Below are 21,332 nucleotides of genomic sequence, written 5' to 3' on the forward strand. Positions count from 1 at the left end.
TTCCGCCGGCGGCAGCAACAACAAAAAATTAACAATAATAATAATAATAAATATCCTTGATCAGGGATGGCTGGCTGGCCTTGGCCTCTCGCTTCCTGGGTGGCCCCGACTGCGGGGGCGGAACCAGATGGCAGGGACAGGAGGTGTGAGGACGCCGCTGGCTGACCGGTGGTGCACAGCTGGACGGCTGTTCACAGCTGCACGTGCAGGGAGGTGGGGGAGTCCGGCGGGGGGCGGAGGCTGCCAGAGCCTGGCTGGAGGCACAGGGTGCAGCCGTCCAGGCGGGAGAAGTCCACGGCGAAGAGGCCAAAGAGGATGAACAGCAGCATGGCGACGACCCACTCGCAGATGGCCGAGACGGAGCGCATCGACCAGCTGTGCAGGACGACCACTGGGACCAGGGTCAAGGGCGCATGGCCACAGGGAGGAGCGGGAGCCGGCGGGGCGCCCGGGGGCCCGACAGGCGGAGCCTGGCCTGACACGCCCGGCTCGCCCCAGCAGGAGCAGCCCCTCTAGCCGGGCAGCCTCCCCCTCCTCGGCAACTCCTCCCAGACGCTCTCAAAGGGGCCCTCCTGTCCCCCCTCTGTCTCAGTCGCTTCCCAAACATTTCCCGTCGCACATTCCTCCTGTTTGCGGCAGCACTCCCACCGTCTCAAAAATCCTCCCACCTTTAGGGTGTCCTAAAGATACTCTAAAGAATTTGCCTGCAGTGCTGGAGACCTGGGTTCAGTCCCTGGGTAGGGAAAATCCCCTGGAGGAGGGAATGACCATCACTCTGGTATTATTGCCTGGAGAATCCCCATGGACAGAGGAGCCTGGCAGGCTACAGTCCCTGGGGCCACAGAGTCGTGTCGGCTCAGTCGGGTCGACTGAGCAAGTAACACTAAAGTTGCCCTCGCACCCGCCCGCCAGCCTGAGGCTGAGCTTGCAACTTTCTCCCCCCACCTGTGGCTCACAAGCCCCGCCTGCTCACTCGCAAGCAAAGGCTCACCTTCTTCCTAAACTCTTCCTCTTTCCGGGAGCCCCCACCTCCATGACTACCCCATCCATTCCGGTGCCCCAACCGCCTCCCATCTCCGCCCCCTGGCCAGCTGGTCACTCCAAGTCTTGTCTGTCTTTCTCATCTCTTTCTGGTCTGGCGTCTCTACTGACCAGCCTTATCCCTTCTCCAGCTCCGCAGTCCCAGCTGTTTATAAAATGTTTCTGTGACCACTGGCCAACACACACCCCCAGCTCCGGCCTGGCAGAGACGCCCCTCCTTTTCTGGGACCACTGCCCACCTCACTGAAGTGCTCCTCCTCTCGGCTAACCCAGCCCCGACTCACCTCTCCTAGATCAGACTAGACATCGTTAGGTTCATTCAAGGATTTTTAGACAGTGAGGAAGGCCAGTACCATCCCCTAGCCCCACTGATCCTCAGACAAAATGTGAGCCCGCAAACACAAGTGCTGACCTCAGCCCTGACCTTGTACCTCCCCTGCTCACAAGGTTTCTGGGGCTTCCTGTTGCCCTCAGGCAGAAGCCCAAGCCTGTAACCCCTCACTTTTCCACAGGAGAGCCTGACCTCTGGCCCTGCCAGAAGCCTTATCGCCTCCCCTGGGCAGCTTTCCTCCCCCCTCACCCCCACCCCGCAACCATGTACCTGAAGAGGCAGCCCCTCCCCCAACCCGGCACCAACCTCCCAACACAGGCCAGTTCTGCAAGACCAGCTCAAAGCATAGCATGTCTCAGAGCCCTCCGTGGCCATCCAGCCCTTACCACTCTCAATTGACCATCTTACAGTCCCATCTCCCCCGCCTCCCCACAGTCAAGGGATGTTTGGGGCCCCCAGGATGAGGACCCTGAAGCCAAACAGATCATGAGCACAGGCGGGGCTCAAGAGGGGCCGCCTGGACCTCGTGGTCAGTTTCGCCCGCCACCACGGAGGGCCTGCGCTGGTTCTGCGGCTGCAGTTGCAGAAGGCTGAGTTCAGGAGCAGCCCTTCCCGCCTGTTTCATGGGATCCAATCCGACGCTCTGGGAAACCGGATCACCACCTCCAATTTGCCGGGAAAGTGGATCCAAGTCTCCGAAGGGATCTACTGAGGGCAGCCCACCCAGGGCCTCGCTGGTTCCCCCTAGCCTCTTCCGGATGCCAATGAGCTCTCGAGCACCCCTTCCCTCCTGTCCCCACAGGGGGCAGCCGTCCCCAGGGCTGACCCTGCTCTCCCTCAGGGCACTCTGCTAATCAGTAGCAATCACTGTTCTGATAAAGGCAAGGCCATTCCACAGATAACGGAAACTGGGACTCTGAGACTGGTTTGGCTCGAGAAGCGGGTTGGAGTTGAGGCTCCACCCAGAGGCATGCTGGTAAACGTGTGACAACCAGCTCTGATTTGTAAAACACGTCAGTTTCTGGGGGAGAAACCACGGCCATCTCCACCATTTCAAGCTGCTCGCGTGGCTTCCCAGGTGGTGCTAGTGGTAAAGACCTGGCCTGCAAATACAGGAGACCTAAGAGATGCAGGTTCGACCCCTGGGACAGGAAGATCCCCCGGAGGAGGGCATGCCAACCCACTCCAGTATTCTTGCCTGGAGCATACCATGGACAGAGGAGTCTGGCGAGCTACAGTCCATGGGAGTCACAAAGAGTCAGACACGACGGAGCACAGTCACAATATTGAGTGTTCACTTGTTCTGTGCCAGGCACCCATCTAAGCACCTCACGTGCTCCTTCATTCCTCACATTCCTTACCATCATCCTCATCTGATAGATGAGGAACCCAAAGCACCAGGAAGTTAGGAAAGAAGAGGAGGCCCCCCCTCCCCACCCCCTACCCCCAGCTAGTACACTGAGGTGGTGGGATTCCAACCCGGGACTCGCTGACAATCCTCTGTAACGCTGGACAGAGACCGAGGCTGAGGAAGGAAGGGGCACCCAGGACGGCACAGAGCAGACCCGCCTCATCGGAGAGCCACCCCCACTCCAGGGAAGGATACTGGCCACCTCGAGGACGAAGCAGGCACTGCAGAGCACCAGGCGGAGCGGCCCGATCCAGGGAGCCCCAGGCTGGGGCAGGTTCTTCATCCGCCAGGAAAGGAAGAGCTGCAGCCAGAAGTATAAGATTCCCACGAAGAAGGCCAGGAAGGCGCCTGTCAGGTGTGTGGACCGCTGATTCTTCTCCTGGGAGGAGGAGGGCGCAGAGTTGAGGGGTGGACGTGCGGAGAGCCAGGGGCCAGGCCCACCAGCTCGGGCTGTGCCGGAAGACTGCCTGCCATACCCGGCGACAGCCGTGTTGATTCGGTGCACTGGCTGTTTATTGTCCGCTCCACCCACGAGGGCCCCCATTTAAAGCTGCTGTTTCCTGCTGGCACCTCTATCCCTAAAACAGTGCCTGGCACATGGTGCGCACTAAGTGGCTTCTGTCCCGGCTAATTCTTTGCGGCCCCATGAACTGTATAACTCACCAGGCTCCTCTGTCCATGGGATTCTCCAAGCAAGAATACAGGAGTGGGTTGCCATGCCCTCCTCCAGGGGATCTTCCCAACCCAGGGATCCAAGCCCCCATCTCTTGTGTCTCCTGCATTGGCAAGTGAGTTCTTTACCACTAGTGCCACCTGGGAGGCATAATAGAGCCTCGCAAATATTAGGAGAATAAATACTTCATTCTCAGCCTCGGTGGGAGAGAGCAGATTATTGCCACTGCTGCTGCTGCTGCTAAGTCACTCTGTGCAACCCCATAGACAGCAGCTCACCAGGCTCCCCCATCCCTGGGATTCTCCAGGCAAGAAGAGGGTAAAAATTGCCTCTTGGAGGCTGAAAAAAAAAATTTAAATATTGCAATGGTTTGTGCCTTACTGATATCATTTGTATTATATTTAAAAACTTTAATATGAAATATTTCATGGGTAACCCACTCCACTGTTCTTGCCTGGAGAGTCCCAGGGACAGGGAAGCCTGGTGGGCTGCCGTCTATGGGGTCGCACAGAGTCGGACACGACTGAAGTGACTTAGCAGCAGCAGCAGCATTTCATGGGTGAAGGGATGATTAGGAGAAAATGTCTAAAAGAGGCTTATGGAGAATTCCCTGGTGGTTCATTGGTTAGGATTCAGCACTTCCAGGGCTGCCCTGGTGGCTTAGACGGTAAAGAATCTGCCTGCAATGCAGGAGACCTGGGTTTGATCCCTGGGTGGGGAAGATCCCCTGGAGAAAGGAGTGTCTACCCACTGCAGTATTCTTGCCTGGAGGATCCCATGGACAGAGGAGCTTGGTGGGCTACAGTCCATGGGGTCACACAGAGTCTGACAGGACCAAGAAACTAACACTTTCACTTCTTTCAGTGCTTCTGACCTCAGGGGGCACAGGTTCAGTCCCTGGTGGGGAACTAAGATCCTGTATGCCAAGTGGAGTAGCCAAAAAAGAAAAAAAGGAAAGCTTCTGAGTGGAGGGCAGTAATGATTACAGGAAAAGAAAGGTTAAGGAACACGAGAATACATCAGTGAGTGAATGATTTGCTATGCAAATATGATGTGGAATTCTTACTAAGTTGTAGGCAGCCTCTTGTCTAAACACTGTGAAGCTCCCCTGGCCCTTTGGTAGGAGAAGTTTGGCATCAGAGGTAATCACAATAGAAAAATAAAAAGATAAATCAGATAGATTTCTCCTATCACTCATCCATTTACTTATTCTACCAATAGCTACTGAGCTTCGTGGTTAAGAATGTGAGCTCTAAGAGTCAAGGAATCTGGGTTCATCTCTGACCACCAAGAACCTGGTAATAAAGAAATATCTCCGGCATTTGACCAAAAAGAACCTCCCGGGAGTTCTTGCGGAGATGGGTTAAAATAACCCAGCACAATGTAAAGATAATGCCTCCTACAGAGTGATCCACACTCTGGATCCGCGCTGTCACCCCCAAAGGTCTGGGTTCTATTGGTCTGGGAACTAGTATCCTCCGCTAAGCCGAGCGGTGCGGCCAAAAAAAAAAAAAAACGAGAAATTTCATCATTAGACGGAGGGGTACGGCAGTGAATTACCCCAGACTCCTCGGGGTCCACGGAATGATTACAAAGAGCCTCCTGCGCGATCTTTACTCAGAGAGCGGAACGCATCACTGCCTCCACGGCCTGAGAGCCACAGAGAAATACAAGTCCCAGGAGGCCGTGCGGGGAGCAGCCCTCTTCGATGAGGACTCTGCGCCCCGGAGGATGCTGGGAGTTGTAGTCCCACACTCCGGCCGGCTGGCCTACTCCGTCTCACCTGGAAATTGCCCACTATGGAGGTGCCCAAGGCACAGAGGAGCCCCGTCCACAGGATCACCTGGTTAGGCCACTTTCGGACGCCCCAGTCCCGAAGCTGGTAGTAACGGAGAATGCAGATCCAGGCGGCTGGGAGGAGAGGGAAGTGGGTGGGAGACGGGAGCCCCAGACTTGGGGGTAGGGCGTGGGTCCAGGGGTGGGAGCCCAACTCCAAGATTTGGTGGGGCGGAGGAGGCAGGGACCCCGACGGTCCTGGTTGGGCGGGGCTAGCACCTCATGAAAGCATGCGCAGAGCGTTTACCCGAAGCGGCTCCGAAGTTGAGCACCTGGCTGAAGATGCAGCTCTGGGGAGGCGCGTTTCCACACACACTGGGGGAAGATAAAGGCTCACCTCCTTGCTCCCTCCCGACCCCGGCCTCCCCGCCGGCGCCGTGACTACCTGATGTACGGGAAGCCTTCGGTGAGGTTCACGGCCTTGTTAACCACAGCCAGCGAGAACCTGGGGGCGGGACGCCAAGGTGAAACGAGGGCTTGCCACGACCCTTTTCTTTCTGTTTCCAGCACAAACCCGGGCTCCTCGCTCCCTCTCTCTCAGGCCCAGGAGACCAGTGCCCAGCCCCTCCTCCAGACCCGGGGATCCGGGCCCCCAGCCCCTCCTCCCTCAGATCCCCAGACCCTCCCGCCTCAGGCCCGGGGGGTCCAGGCCCCCAGCCCCTGCTCCCTCAGACCTGCGGTCCTGGCCCCCAGCCCCTCCTCCAGACCCTGGTCCAGACCCGGAGATCCAGACCCCCAGCCCCTGCTCCCTCAGACCTGGGGCCCTGGCCCCCAGCCCCTCCTCCAGACCCTGGTCCAGACCCGGAGGTCCAGGCCCCCAGCCCCTGCTCCCTCAGACCTGCGGTCCTGGCCCCCAGCCCCTCCTCCAGACCTTGGTCCAGACCCGGAGATCCAGACCCCCAGCCCCTGCTCCCTCAGACCTGCGGTCCTGGCCCCCAGCCCCTCCTCCAGACCCTGGTCCAGACCCGGAGGTCCAGACCCCCAGCCCCTCCTCCCTCAGACCTGGGGTCCTGGCCCCCAGCCCCTGCTCCCTCAGACCTGCGGTCCTGGCCCCCAGCCCCTCCTCCAGACCTTGGTCCAGACGCGGAGATCCAGACCCCCAGCCCCTGCTCCCTCAGACCTGCGGTCCTGGCCCCCAGCCCCTCCAGACCCTGGTCCAGACCCGGAGGTCCAGACCCCCAGCCCCTCCTCCCTCAGACCTGGGGTCCTGGCCCCCAGCCCTTCCTGGCTCAGACGCAGGCATGTCTCCTGCCTCTAACACTCACGTGGTCCATTCCCTGGTGGTACAGTGGGTGGGAATCTGCCTGTCCATGCAGGGGACGCAGGTTCCATCTCTTGTCCCAGCAGATCCCACATGCTGCCGGGGACAAAACCCACGTGTGTGCCACAACTCCTGAGCCTGCTGCAACTACTGAAGCCCAAGCGCCCAGAGCCGGCGCTGTGCAGCCAGAGCAGCCACCATAAAGAGTCGCCCGGCTCACCGCAGCTAGAGGAAGCCTGCGGACAGCAGCGAAGACCCAGCACAGCCTGACATAAGTAAATAAATGGAAGAACACAGACACACACTCACACGGTCCAGATGCCAGCAATAGCCCCGAAGGCCAGGCAGATGGGCAGCAGAGACAAGTATCCCCACATGCCGGGGTCTGCAGGGGAGGAGCGGGGAAGGGACTGAGGTCAGCGCTGCCTCTGCGTCTCTGTCCCAGGTGAGGAACCGGCCCTAGGGGTTTAGGTGTGTCATATTCTGGGACCGTCTCTGAGGCCCTCTTTGGCTCCCAGGCATAAATAGTGGGCAAGTGTTCAGGATGATAACACCAGCTGTCTGCTTGGGGCACTTTCGCTTTTTTTTTTTTGCACAGTCCTTTATCCTGATGTCCCAGTGTCTCTTGGCTGTCCTGCCCCAACCCAGCTCCCAAGTCTCTCCAGCCCTTCCCCCAGTGCCAACCTCTGCCCGCCCCCCGCACCCCTCTGCCAGACGCTCACCGGGCCAGGCTCTCTCAGACTCTCTCGGTCCTGGGGCCGCGTGCGAGTTTGGGGAAGAAGGCTGAGGGGTGGGGCCGGGACTGTCCGCCCCCCAGCAGAGCCAAAGTCCATGATCGAACGCCAGCAGAACACTGTCAGGTCAAGAGGGTGACCTCCACTGTCCCGGGATTTCACCCTCAAACTAACTGCCCTTTCGGTCTCGGAGCGGACCGTGGCTTAGCTCGCAGGGCCCTCCAGCTCCCTTCCTCCAGCTTTCTAGCTTCAGCGTTCAGGCTCCCAGACGGGGAGTCCTCCCCAAGAACCAGAAATCTGAGCCTCCAGCTTTGTCCATCCTTCCTCCCTGGGGGACCCAGAAGTCCGGGCCTCCAGCCTCTCCCAGAGCACGCGCCATTGTCTCTAGCCCCTGCGGTCTAGCGTCCCTGCTGTTACCTCCTTGGGGCCGAGAACCCAGATCTACAGGGGCCCGCTCTGCCGGGTGCCGTTTCTGTGTGGACCTGGTGCCTGGATCCTGCCCACACTGGCCTCCCCATTCCCCACAGCCAGGGGGTGAGTAGGGGGGTGATCCTTCGGAGAACGTCCCCGTCAGGAGAACCTCCCTCCCAGAAAACCACTGCTTCCTCTGACCGTTTTCTTTTCTCTCCCACAGAACAGCTCTCCGCTTCCTGGCTTCCTCCCTTCTCACTACTCAGGTGCCTGGGCCCTGGCTCCCCTCCTGCGTCCCCAGGACCCGAGAGTCCAGGCCCCCGGCCCATCCACCCTCAGCCACAGGGAGTGTCTCTCCCTGAGACCCAGAAGTGCCAGCCACCCGCTCCCTCAGCTCCCCACCTCTTTTGATATTTTTATAATTGAAATAAAATTCAGATAAGATTAACCATTTCACTTTATTTCATTGTGCTTTATTTAAGTTGTACTTTATTTGACTTTATTGCATTATGGTTTGCAGCACGTCGTGGCTTGTGGGATCTTGGTTCCCCGACCAGGGATGGAACCTGGGGCCCCCGGCAGTGAGAGCACCCAGTCCTACCTGCTGGAGGGCCAGGGAATTCCCTAACCATTTTAAATTATACAGTTCAAAAAAAAAAAAAAAATTATACAGTTCAGGGACATTTAGCTCATTCACAGTGTTTTGAAACCAGTACCTGTTCCTTACTCTGGAACTTTTTCACTACCCCAGGAGGAAGTCCTTTACCAGTTAAGCTGACACTCCCAGTTCCCTCCTCCCCACCCCTCAATCCCCTGGCCACATCCAAACTGCTTCCCGTCTCTATAGATTTGGCACTTCTGGACATTTCATATAAATAGTGTGTGCCTTTTCGTGTCTGGCTTCTCTCACTGTGCGTGATGTTTTTGAGGTTCATCCATGTTCCCAGGTGGGTAAAGAACCCGCCTGCCAGTGCAGGAGACGTCAGAAACGTGGGTTTGATCCCTGTGTGGGGAAGACTCCCTGGAGGAGGGCATGGCTACCCACTCCAGTGTTCTTGCCTGGATAATCCCATGGACAGAGGAGCCTGCTGGGCTGCCGTCCATGGGGTCACAGAGAGTCGAACACGACTAAAGTGATTTAGTATGATAGCACATTGTAGCACAGGTTAATGCTTCGTGCCTTTCCGTGGCTAAATATTTCATCAACGCCCCCCCATCACGGGGACTTCTGAAGCCTGCTTTTCCGTGGCTAAATATTTCAACAACGCCCCCCCATCACGGGGACTTCTGAAGCCTGCTTCTCTCATCCTTTGCTCTTACAGGACTTCCAAGTGCCCCAACAGCTAGGCTTGTCAGCTCTCAGATTCCTTGAGAGCAAAGACGAGAGAGCAGAGAAACAGACAGACGGGGATCACGAGTGTTTCTTGAAGGCGGAGGCCCAGTGACCAACGAAGAATGAGATCTCTCGGGACTTCCCTGGTGGTCCAGTGGTTAGGACTCTGCGCTTCCACTGCTGGGGGCACAGGTTGGAGGCCTGGTCAGGGAACTAAGGTCCCATAGGGTGCAGGGTGCAGTAAAACAAAAGAAGCCAGAACATGAGATGTTATAGTAGTGCAGAGCAGGGCAGGGTGGGCCCAGAAGGGGAAGTGGGTAACCAGCAGTGGTGGCCAGTGCCTGTCTGGCTGTGGGGGAAGTTTAGGACAATCTCACAAGCTATGCTTAGAGGAGGCAGGCGAGCTACAGGAAGGCTTTCTCAGCAGGGCCCAGGTGGTTCCTGAAACCTGGCCCCTGAGAGTTGAGTGCTTTTGTCTTTTGACCAAAATAGAAACGGCTAACCTGCGAGTTTCCATTTTATCTGGGGTCATGCTGAGTCCTGTGGCCCATGAGACCGCCTCTCAGGGAGTTCTCAGGATCTGATACCAGCATCAGTAATTTTGCAAAAGGGATTTGGGCAACCCAACAGATATCTCCTTAGAAGGTTGCTGCTAGTCACAAGGCACGGATACCTTAGTTAATGACTTCAGTGCTTTTCGAAGCAGAAGAAGGTGCAAGAATTTGGGCTGGTAACATTTTTTTCCTGAAAGTATCTGAAGGCCTGTTCTTCCGGTTTTCCCAGAGTGCAGAGTGCCTCATCCAAGGGTGTTAAAGGTTAGTGACTCCAGTTAAAGGTGGGTTAAAGGTTAGCGACTCCAGTTAAAGGTGGGTTAAAGGTTAGTGACTCCGGTGGCTGACCGCTCGATGCTTCTAGACTCAGGTGGAGAGCAACATTCCTTAGGGGGCAGTCTGCTGGGTTCCAGAGTGTGGGACCCACTAGGAGAAATGAGCCAGGACCCTAAGTTCTCAGTCATCACAAAGGGCTTGGATGTCATCCTGAGAGTACTGGGGAGCCATGGAAGGTTCTTGAGCAGGGAAGAGAGAGGAGCTGACACTGGTGGTGTGTAACCATGAAAGAGATGTAAGACGTGTTAACTCATCTTATGTGTCAGGCCCTGCCCTGTGTTAACTGGGATCCCCTGCTCCACGGGGGTTAACTCACTAATTCTCACGACAGCCTGAGTTGTCATTGCTGGAGTTATTCACCAGATCCCCTAATCCTCATGAAAGTAGAATTCCTGGTTTCTTGACTCACTTCTACATCACACACACACACACACACACACACACACACACACACAGAGCCCAGCGACCTTGAGGATGAAGCACCTGGAATAATTCCACAGTTCACACCTCTAAGCGATACCCCAGAAGATCCCGAACTTTCAACTCCACAAGCAGCTCGGTGAGATTGGTTTCGAATTGCACCTTTGCCAGTTAAGAGCTGGGTGCCCGTAGAGAGCCCTGCAACGGTTGTACCAGTAAACCACAAGCACAGTGGCTTAAGGCAACACAGATTTATTAGCTTCTGGTTCCAGAGGTCAGAATTCGGAAACAAGTCTTTGTCCCTGTAGGCTGAAATCAAGGGGCAGGCGGGGCAGGCAGGGCTGCGTTCCTTCTGGAGGACCCGTTTCCTCGTCTTTCCCAGCTTCTGGCGGTGCCCACATCCCTTGGCTCGGGGTGCCTACCTCCCTCTGCGCGGTGGGAGGTACTTCATCACCACACCTCTTTCTCTGACTCTGACCCTTCTTGCACTTGTGAGGACTCTGTGGTTATGTCGGGCTCACCCTAAAAATCCAGAACAACCTCCCCATCTCAAGACCCTTAATTTAACCTCATCTGCAAATCCCTTTCGCTGTGGAAGGTACCATTGACACCCGTCCTGGAGATCAGGATGGACACAACCCAGGGAGGGGGGCGGGGTGGGGGGTGCTGGATACCACCCGCTGCTCACTCCCAACGGGAGCAGCGGACCCCCCAAACACACCTTGCCCCATCTGTGCTAGTGCCTGTCTCATTCCTGCTCCTCCTTCTTTCTTTTTTTATTTTTATTATTTTTTTTTCCATTTATTTTCATTAGTTGGAGGCTAATCACCTTGCAACATTGCAGTGGTTTTTGTCATACATTGAAATGAATTAGCCATGGATTTACATGTATTTTAGGTTACTAACTTCTCTGTATCCCAGCTTATGGCTTAATTCCTTTTAAAAATATTTATTCACTTATTTGGCTGCACCAGTCTTAGTTGCAGCGTGTGGGGTCTTTAGTGGGGGCATGAGAAGTCTTGGTGGTGGTGTGTGGGATCTAGTTCCCTGACCAGGGATGGAATCCAGGCCCACTCAGCATTGGGAGTGTGGCGTCTCAGCAACTGGACCACAAGGGGAGTCCCTCCTGTGTCTCTATCAAAAGGAAACAAAGATGCCGACCTCCAGGTGATCCTAGGCAAGAACACCCCTCCCCACTTCCCATGGTCTGGGCCTTGGTACCCACATGCCCACATTGGCACAGAGGCTAGGCTGACATGTGTCCCCTGCAGTGCCTGTAGCAGCCTCAGGACAACCCTGTGAGGACCCAGGGGCAGGGAAAGGCAGCTCTGGGGGCTGCTTTCAATGTGGGCACCAGGCTCGGCCCATGTCCACGTGCACACTGGGGGCCTGGAATCTTCTGGATCTTTCTGCTACCCTGGTTCAGCTGAGGGGAGGAGGCCCCAGAGGTCCTCCTCTGGGTGAGACCATACTACACTTTCACTTTCAGGAATCTTTCCCTTCCGCTAATGATCGGATCATTTTCTCCAGAAAAGGGAAACCACCCACTTCGGGGATGGAGGCCTCCAGGCATTTGTCTTCTCATCTGTAAAAGCAAGGGTCACAACGGTGCCTCCGTCTTGAGGTTCAGGAGCGAGTCCACCGGGCTTCCCTGGCGGCTCGGTGGTAAAGAATCCGCCTGCCAGTGCAGGAGACGCGGGCTCCATCCCCGGTCCGGGAAGATCCCACAGGCCGCAGAGCGGCAAAGCCGGCGAGCCGCGACTACAGAGCCGGTGCTCTAGAGCCCAGGAGTCACAAATGCTGAAGCCTCCACGCCTAGAGCCTGTGCTCCGCAAAAGTGAGCACCACCACCCCCCCAACACACCACAGCTAGACAAGAAGCCCGCACGGCAGTGGAGACCCAGAGCAGCCAAAATTAAATAAATACATAATGTACGCATGCACACACACACACATATGGGCTTCTTTGGTGGCTCAACAGCAAAGAATCTGCCTGCAATGCAGGAGACGTGCGTTTCATCCTTGGGTCGGGAAGATCCCCTGGAGGAGGAAATGGCAATCCACTCCAGTACTCTTGCCTGGAGAATCCCCATGGACAGAGGAGCTTGGCGGTCTACAGTCCATAGGGTCGCAAAAAGTCAGACGCAACGACTGATGTGACTGACCTCGTGCGCGCGCACACGCGCGCACACACACACACACACAGAGGACATATTTATATATAAGGAGTGAGTTCATGGAGGGACTTGAGCGGTTCTGGCACACAGCGAAAGCAGCACATGGTTCGGGTCTTCAGGTTGACGGCGGCTCCAGGAGGTGTTCAGAACCCCCACACAGCTTCCTGCACCCCTGAGAGGTTGGGCTGCTCTGTAGGGTGGAGAGCTGGAGCTCAGAGCAAGAGGCTGGTGGCGTGGCCGGCTCTTCCAGGAAGCAGATGCTGCTGTGGCGTTAGCAATGCAAGGGATTTATTGGGATGACATCAGTGTTTCTGAACTGTGGTGCTGGAGAAGACTCTTGGGAGTCCCTTGGACTGCAAGGAGATCCAACCAGTCCATCCTAAAGGAAATCAACCCTGAATATTCACTGGAAGGACTGATGCTGAAGCTGAAGCTCCATTACTTTGGCCACTTGATGCAAAGAGCTGGCTGGCTCACTGGAAAAGCCCCTGATGCTGGGAAAGATTGAAGGCAGGAGGAGAAGGGGGTGACAGAGGATCAGATGGCTGGATGGCATCACCGACTTGATGGACATGAGATTGAACAAGCTCCAGGAGTTGGTGATGGACAGGGAGGCCTGGCGTGCTGCAGTCCATGGGGTCGCAGAGAGTCAGACACGATTGAGCCCCTGAAAAAGTAAAAGATAAAGGTGAGGAAGAAGAGGAGGAGGCAGGAAGTCATTCTGCCACCTATGAAAGGAAAGTCAGGAGGATGGTATAGTTAGGAAGAGCCCGAGATAATGCAACTGCAAGATCCCTCAGCCCGAGGGGAGAGGCAGTGCAAAGATTCACTGTGGACAAATCCATAGGAACAGAAAGTAGATTAGCGGTTGCCGGATGGGTGGGAGTGATTGCTTAATCACTTCCTCTCAGGGTGGTGAAAATGTTTGGAACTTGATAGACATGATAGCGGCACAGGACTGACTGTACTAAATGCTACTTAAAATACTTAAAGGGAATGATTTTGTGTTCTGTGAATTGTTTCTCTTTTCATTTTCTTTTTGGCCACACAGCATGCATGTGGGATTTGTTTCCCCACCAGGGGCAGAACCAGTGACCCCTGCAGTGGAAGCTGAGTCCCAACGACTGAACCACCAGGGAAGTCCTGTGTTGCCTGAATTTTATCTCAATTCAAAGTTTAAAAAAAAAAAAAAAAGGAAGGGAGAAAGAGAGAGATCAAGAAAGAAACAGGGAGGAGTTGGGGGGGTGGCTCAGCTCAGGTGGAGGGGGGTCCTCAGTTCAGGTGGCGCTAGTGGTAAAGAACCCGTCTGCCAATGTAAGAGACATAAGCGATGCAGGTTTAATCCCTGGGTTGGGAAGAGTCCCTGGAGAAGGAAATGGCAACCCACTCCAGTATTCTTGCCTGGAGAATGCCATGGACAGAGGAGCCTGGCGGCAGTCAGATAGGACTGAACAACTAACACTTCACTTTCAGAGGGAGGAGGAGGAAGGGGGGGGGGGAGGGAAGGAGAAGGAAAAAAAGGAAAAATAAGAGAGATTGCTACTAGATGAGCCCCACATTGGATGGAAGTGGCCAGGCCCCCATCCTAAGGCTTAGTCATTGGTTGGGGGCTGCCTGGAAATAAATTTGATTTAAAAAAAAAAAAAAACTAGTTACAGGTACTGCAGCTGGCCAAATACACTTCTCACAGTTAAGTAAGTTCTTTCTTGAATGGAGATCCACCTTCGCTTCCAGGCTTGTACAATATCACCATGGGGAGCTGGGGTCAGAAACCAGCTCTGTCTGGTTCTAAAATCTGATTCTTCCTCCTACGCTGTTGGGAGAGAATGTAAACTGGTACAGTCACTACAGAGAACAGCATGGAGGTTCCTTAAAAAAATACAAACAGAGCTACCATATAATCCTGCAATTCCACTGCTAGGTATATATCCAGAGAAAATTATAATTTGAAAAGATACATGCATCGCAATGTTCTTCGCAGCACTGTTTACAACATCCAAGACATGGAGGCAAAAAGCGTGTCCATTGATAGACAAAAGGATAAAGAGCAGTATATTTATGCAATGGAATATTACTAGGCCATGAAAAAGAAGGAACCAATGCCAAAAAAGGAATATCTATAATTATATTTTATGTTCATGTTTATTTGTAGTTATATTGAATTATATATATGTAATATATATTAATAACTGAATCACTTTGTTGTACACCTGAAGCTAACACAACATCGTGATTCAACTAGACTTCAATTTAAAAAATAAAATAAGAAGGCTTTCTCAGTGGTCCAGTGGTTAAGAATCTGCCTTGCAATGAAGGGGACACCAGTTTAATCCCTGATCTGGGAAGAACCCACATAGTGGGCGAGGGTGGGGGCAGGAGGAGGCAGACAGCTAAGCCCATGTGCCACAACTATTGAGCCTATATGATGCAACTACTAAAGCCCCTGGCGCCTGTGTTTTGCAACAGGAGAAGCCACTGCAATGTGAAGCAATGAAGAGTAGCCCCTGACTGCCACAACTGAGCAGCAAGAAAAGCCACAGTCAATAAATAAATAAATAAGCCTTTAAAATAAAATAATAAATCTGATTCTTCCCCAGTGTGTCATGTTTCCTGCTTGAATACCCATCCACACGTCCATCCATCCAAACTTCCGCCCAACCCACCTTTTCATCTGTGTATATATTCTTGCCTTTATGCATTCATCCAACTAGCTATTTATCCACTCAACCATCCACTTGCCTATCTACTCAACCATCATTTCTTTAGATACTCTTCCAGATGACCAAAACTCCATCTATTCAACTATCCATTCATCCACCCATAAGGTCCTTCATTCTTTAATCCATTCTATCGATTCCCTCTTCCCATTTATCCTACAATCCACCCATCCCTCCAATCACCCACTTGCCCGTTGATCCAGTCCACTTAATCAACCATCTGTATTAGCTTCCCGTGACTGCTGTAACAAACCCCACAAACCTGACAGCATGAAAAAACAGAGCCAGGTGCCTGGGCTTTCAGGGAAGGCGTCCCTGAAGAAGGGACATTGCAGCAAAGACATGGAGCATGTGAGAGAGTGAACCCTGTGGATATCGGTGGGCAGAGAGAATGGCAGGGATAGACCTGTAGAGGTTTGGGGGTTTTGGTAGTCTGGTCAAGGCTACAGTTTTTCCAGTGGTCATGTATGGATGTGAGAGTTGGACTGCGAAGAAAGCTGAGCGCCGAAAAATTGATGCTTTTGAACTGTGGTGTTAGAGAAGACTTTTGAGAGTCCCTTGGACTGCAAAGAGATCCAACCAGTCCATCCTAAAGGAGATCAGTCCTGGGTGTTCATTGGAAGGACTGATGCTGAAGCTGAAACTCCAGTACTTTGGCCACCTCATGCGAAGAGTTGACTCATTGGAAAAGACCCTGATGCTGGGAGGGACTGGAGGCAGGAGGAGAAGGGGCGACAGAGAATGAGATGGCTGGATGGCATCACCAACTCGGTGGGCATGAGTTTGAGTAAACTCTGGGAGTTGGTGATGGACAGGGAGGCCTGGCGTGCTGCGATTCATGGGGTCACAAAGAGTCGGACACAACTGAGCGACTGAACTGAACTGAACTGTAGGAAGCCAATGGGACTATAACAGAGTGAGCAATGGGAAGAATCAATTCAGTTCAGTTCAGTCACTCAGTCGTGTCCGACTCCTTGCAACCTCATGGACTGCAGCACGCCAGGCCTCCCTGTCCATCACCAACTCCCGGAGTTTACTCAAACTAATGTCCATCGAGTCAGTGATACCATCCAACCATCTCATTCTCTGTCGTCTCCTTCTCCTCCCACCTTCAATCTTCCCCAGCATCAGGGTCTTTTCCAATGAGTCAGTTCTTCGCATCAGGTGGCCAAAGTATTGGAGTTTCAGTTTCAGCATCAGAAAGAAGAATAGTCGGCGATAAGACCAGAGAAAGAAAAGAGGCCATTGTAATGACATTGGATTTTGATCTAGGTGTGTATCCATTGCTTGTGGCTTAGAAGGACGGTAAATACTTATCCCACATGGTTTCTCTGGGTCAGGAATGGTTTAGATGGGTGGTTCTGTCTTGGTATTTCCCTTGAGGTGGCTGTCAAGCTGTGGACAGGACATCATCCTCTGAAAACTCAGCTCAGATGGGAGGGCTGTTTATTGGGTGGTTTATTCACATGACTGTCAGACTATCAGAGGAAGATTCAGTTCCTCTCTGGCTGCCGGCATGAGGCCTCCCTGCCTCGTAGATTTCGCCATGAGGTGGCTGCAATGACCTTTTGACGCAGTGCTGAGTTCCTCTAGAGGACTGAGTGATCCCACAGAGGATGGTGTCTCTGATACCCTAGCCATGGACTTGCAATCATTTCTGCAAAATCCTATTGGTTACACAGCTCAGCCCTGTTCATTGCGGAAGGGCTTGGGGGGCGTGCGGAGTGAAGGTCATCCTGGGGGCTGGCCACCATGGTGTGAATCCATTGCAGAATTTTGAGCCTGACGAGGATGATTTTACAGATAGATGTGTATGAGCATGTGTGCATATGCACAGGTATGCATATCTATATACAGATACAGGAATATGTATATAAATTAACATATGTACTGTTTATATTTTATTCAGTTATTATATGCATTTTGCTCCTTGGAAGGAAAACTATGACAGACCTAGGCAGCATATTGAAAAGTAGAGACATCACTTCGCTGACAAAGGTCCATAATCAAAGCTATGGTTTTTCCAGTAGTCATGTAAAGATGTGAGAGTTGGACCCTAAAGAAGGCTGAGCAAAAAAGAAAAAAAAATTGATGCTTTCGAACTATGGGGCTGAAGAAGACGCTTGAGAGTATCTTGGACAGCAAGGAGATCAAACTAGCCCATCCTAAAGGAAATTAACCATGAATATTCAGACTTAAACTGAAGAAAGTAGGGAAAGCCACTAGACCATTCAGGTATGACCTAAATCATATCCCTTGCGATTATGCAGTGGAAGTGACAAATAGATTCAAGTGATTAGATCTGATAGACAGAGTGCCTGAAGAACTATGGACGGAGGTTCGTGACATTGTACAGGAGGCACTGCTCAAGACCATCCTCAAGAAAAAGAAATGCAAAAAGGCAAAATGGTAGTCTGAGGAGGCCTTACAAATAGCTGAGAAAAGAAAAGACGCAAAAGGCAAAGGAGAAAAGGAAAGATATATCCATTCGAATGGAGAGTTCCAAAGAATAGCAAGAGAGATAAGAAAACCTTCCTCAGTGATCAGTGCAAAGAAATAGAGGAAAACAATAGAATGGGAAAGACTAGAGATCTCTTCAAAAAAATTAGAGATATCAAGGGAACATTTCATGCAAAGATGGGCTCAATAAAGGACAGAAATGGTATGGACCTAACAGAAGCAGAAGATATTAAGAAGTGGTGGCAAGAATACACAGAAGAACTATACAAAAAAGATCTTCATGACCCAGATAACCACGATGGTGTGACCACTCACCTAGAGTCAGACATCCTGGGATGCAAAGTCAAGTGGGCCTTAGAAAGCATCACTACGAACAAAGCTAGTGGAGGTGATGGAATTACAGTTGAGCTATTTCAAATCCTGAAAGATACTGTGATAGTGCTGCACTCAACATGCCAGCAAATTTGGAAAACTCAGCAGTGGCCACAGGACTGGAAAAGGTCAGTTTTCATTCCAGTCCCTAAGAAAGCAACCTAAAAGAAGGCTCAAACTACTGCACAATTACACTCATCTCACACACTAGCAAAGCAATGCTCAAAATCCTCCAAGCCAGGCTTCAACAGTACATGAACCATGAACTTCCAGATGTTTAAGCTGGATTTAGAAAAGGCAGAGGAATCAGAAATTGCCAACATCTGTTGGGTCATTGAAAAAGCAAGAGAGTTCCAGAAAAACATCTACTTCTGCTTTATTGACTACACCAAAGACTTTGTATGGATCACAACAAACTGGAAAATTCTTCAAGAGATGGGATACCAGACCACCTTACCTGCCTCCTGTGAAATCTCTCTGCATGTCAAGAAGCAACAGTTAGAACTGAACATGGATTAACAGACTGGTTCCAAATAGGAAAAGGAGTACGTCAAGGCTGTATGTTGTCACCCTGCTTATTTAACTCATATGCAGAGTACATCATGAGAAACGCTGGGCTGGAAGAAGCATAAGCTGGAATCAAGATTGCTGGGAGAAATATCAGTATCCTCAGATATGCAGATAACACCCTTATGGCAGAAAGTGAAGAAGAATTAAAGAACCTCTTGATGAAAGTGAAAGAGGAGAGTGAAAAAGTTGGCTTAAAACTCAACATTCAGAAAACTAAGACCATGACCTCTGGTCCCATCACTTCATGGCAAATTAACTGGGAAACAGTGGAAACAGTGAGAGACTTTATTTTGGGGGCTCCAAAATCACTGCAGATGGTGACTGCAGCCATGAAATTAAAAGACACTTGCTCCTTGGAAGAAAAGCTATGACCAACTTAGACAGAATATTAAAAAGCAGAGACATTACTTTTCCAATGAAGGTCTGTCTAGTCAAAGCTATGGTTTTTCCAGTAGTCGTGTATGGATGTGAGAGTTGGACTATAAAGAAAGCTGAGTGCCGAAGAATTGATGCTTTTGAGCTGTGGTGTTGGAGAAGACTCTTGAGAGTCCCTTGGAGAGCAAGGAGATCTAACCAGTCCATCCTAAAGGAGATCAGTCCTGAATACTCATTGGAAGGACTGATGGTGAAGCTGAAACTCCAATACTTTGGCCACCTGATGCAAAGAACGGACTGATTGGAAAAGACCCTGATGCTGGGAAAGATTGAAGGTGGGAGGAGAAGGGGATGTCAGAGGGTGAGATGGCCGGATGGCTTCACCGACTCGATGGACATAAGTTTGGGTAAACTCCGGGAGTTGGTGATGGACAAGGGAAGCCTGGCATGCTGCAGTCCATGGGGTCGTAAAGAGTTGGACACGACTGAGCTATTGAACTGAACTGAACTGATTCATTGGAAGGACTAAGGCTGAAGCTGAAGCTCCAATCCTCTGACCACCTGATGTGAAGCGCTGACACATTGAAAAAGATCCTGATGCTGGGAAAGATTGAGGGCAGGAGGAGAAGAAGATGACAGAGGATGAGATGGTTGGATGGCATCACCAACTCAATGGACATGAGTTTGAGCAAGTTCTGGGAGACAGTGGAGACCAGAGGATACTGGAATACTGCAGTCCATGGGGTCACAAAGAGTTGGACGTGACTCAGTGACTGAACAACAACAAAAAATGCATTCTGTTATTACACAAGTAATACGTGAAAACAGAGACAACTCCCCACCAATCATTTATTTTTTTTCCAGCTTTTTTTCAAGTATGACTGACAAACAAAAATTATGGATATTTAAGGTGTGAAACATGGTTTTTCTGATATACACAGATTGTGAAATCCTCACCATGATAAAGCTAATTAACACCTCACAGAGCTACCCTTTTGGTGGGAGAGGTGAGAACACCTAGGACTAGTCTGTTAACACATTTCAAATGTACATTTTATTACTGACTATAGTCACCACACTGTATGTTACACCCCTGGAATTTATTCATATTATAATTGGAAGTTTATACCCTTTGACCAACCTCCCCTTACCACCTCCCAACCACCGTTCCACTTCATTTCTATGAGTTCAACTGTTTTCTGGATTCTACATATAAATGAGTTCACGCAGTATTTGTCTTTCTGTGTCTGTCTTTTCTGACCAAGCATAATGTCCTCCGGGTTCATGCATATGGTTGCAAATGATAGGAGTGCCTCTTTCCTCATAGCTGAAAAACACTGCGTTGTGTTTATACATATTTTCTTTATCTAGTCACCTGTCCTCGGACACTTAGCTTGTTTCCATGTCTTGGTTATCATGACTTCTGCTGCAATAAAGTTGGGGGTGCAGGTATCTCTTTGTGACAGTGATTTTATTTCCTTGGGGTATTATCCAGAAATGGGATTGCTGAGTCATATGATGAGTCTATTTCTAATCTGTTGAGGAAACTCCACACTTTTTGCCATAGTGGGTGCACCAGTTTACATGCCGACAGTGTACCAAGTTTCCTTTTCTCCAAGTCCTTCCCCCAATCATTTAATTTATACATACACATAAGCAGATATATCTTTCCCCTCAAAATATGATCATCCAGGAAATTCCCTGGAGGCCCGGTGGTTAAGACACCGAGTTTTCACTGCCCAGGTTATGTGTTCAGTCCCTGGTTAGGGAACTAAGATCCCACAAGCTGTATGGTGCACCCCCCCGTCAAGAAAAAAGAGCATCCTGAATTTGCTGGTTTAGAGCTAGCTTTCCCCCTTAGTAGGCTTCCCTGGTGGCTCAGTTGGTAAAGAACCTGCCTACAATATAGGAGGCCTGGGTTTGATCCCTGGGGTGGGAAGAAGGAAATGGCAACCCACTCCAGCATTTTTGCCTGGTAAATCCCATGGACAGAAGAGCCTGCTGGGCTACAGTCCACGGGGCCACGATTGGGCAACTAAACAACGATAATAAAACTCATGCGGAAGCAACTGTTTAATTCATTTTATAGACGGAGGACTTCCCTGGTGATCCGGTGGTTAAGACTCTGTGCTCCCAATGCAGTGGGCATGGACTCAATCTCCAGACAGGGAACTAAGATCCCACATACCACACAATGTGGCCAAAAATATATAAAAATCCAAACAGGGAAGGATACTGAGGTGCTAAGAGGTTGACTAATTTAGAAAAATACATTGCAAAACTGGTCAATGACAGAATTAGAATTTGAGGCCAGGCAGTAATT

General features: G+C 51.5%; 1 protein-coding gene and 1 long non-coding RNA gene across 8 annotated transcripts; one reads left to right on the plus strand and one right to left on the minus strand.

Moving 5' to 3' along the window:
• Positions 1 to 38: 38 nt before the first annotated feature.
• On the minus strand, positions 39 to 7,682 carry TMEM150B (transmembrane protein 150B). Of its 3 annotated transcripts, none has more exons than XM_020889599.2 (7): positions 7,276 to 7,682; positions 6,863 to 6,938; positions 5,678 to 5,737; positions 5,540 to 5,607; positions 5,240 to 5,367; positions 2,979 to 3,162; positions 39 to 391 (listed from the first exon to the last, which is right to left on the minus strand). In XM_020889599.2, the coding sequence occupies exons 2-7, from the start codon at positions 6,928 to 6,930 to the stop codon at positions 192 to 194; spliced, it is 708 nt and encodes a 235-aa protein (XP_020745258.1). In that variant the 5' UTR covers positions 6,931 to 6,938; positions 7,276 to 7,682; the 3' UTR covers positions 39 to 191. The 3 variants fall into 3 exon arrangements, with proteins under 3 accessions (XP_020745258.1, XP_020745259.1, XP_070306435.1); XM_020889600.2 differs by having other exon boundaries at positions 6,863 to 7,012; XM_070450334.1 differs by lacking the exons at positions 6,863 to 6,938; positions 7,276 to 7,682 and adding an exon at positions 6,558 to 6,640.
• Positions 5,192 to 8,159, plus strand: LOC110134894 (uncharacterized). 5 transcript variants are annotated; one of them, XR_002313197.2, is made up of 5 exons: positions 5,192 to 5,302; positions 5,531 to 5,698; positions 6,640 to 6,828; positions 7,676 to 7,821; positions 7,922 to 8,159. It is a non-coding gene; the product is annotated as an uncharacterized lncRNA (long non-coding RNA). The 5 variants fall into 5 exon arrangements; XR_011482001.1 differs by lacking the exon at positions 5,192 to 5,302 and having other exon boundaries at positions 5,360 to 5,756; XR_011482002.1 differs by lacking the exon at positions 5,192 to 5,302 and having other exon boundaries at positions 5,360 to 5,698; positions 6,609 to 6,828.
• The last annotated feature ends 13,173 nt before the right edge of the window (positions 8,160 to 21,332 follow it).

The sequence above is a fragment of the Odocoileus virginianus genome, chromosome 20, assembly GCF_023699985.2.
Source record: "Odocoileus virginianus isolate 20LAN1187 ecotype Illinois chromosome 20, Ovbor_1.2, whole genome shotgun sequence".
Classification (NCBI taxonomy): Eukaryota; Metazoa; Chordata; class Mammalia; order Artiodactyla; family Cervidae; genus Odocoileus; species Odocoileus virginianus.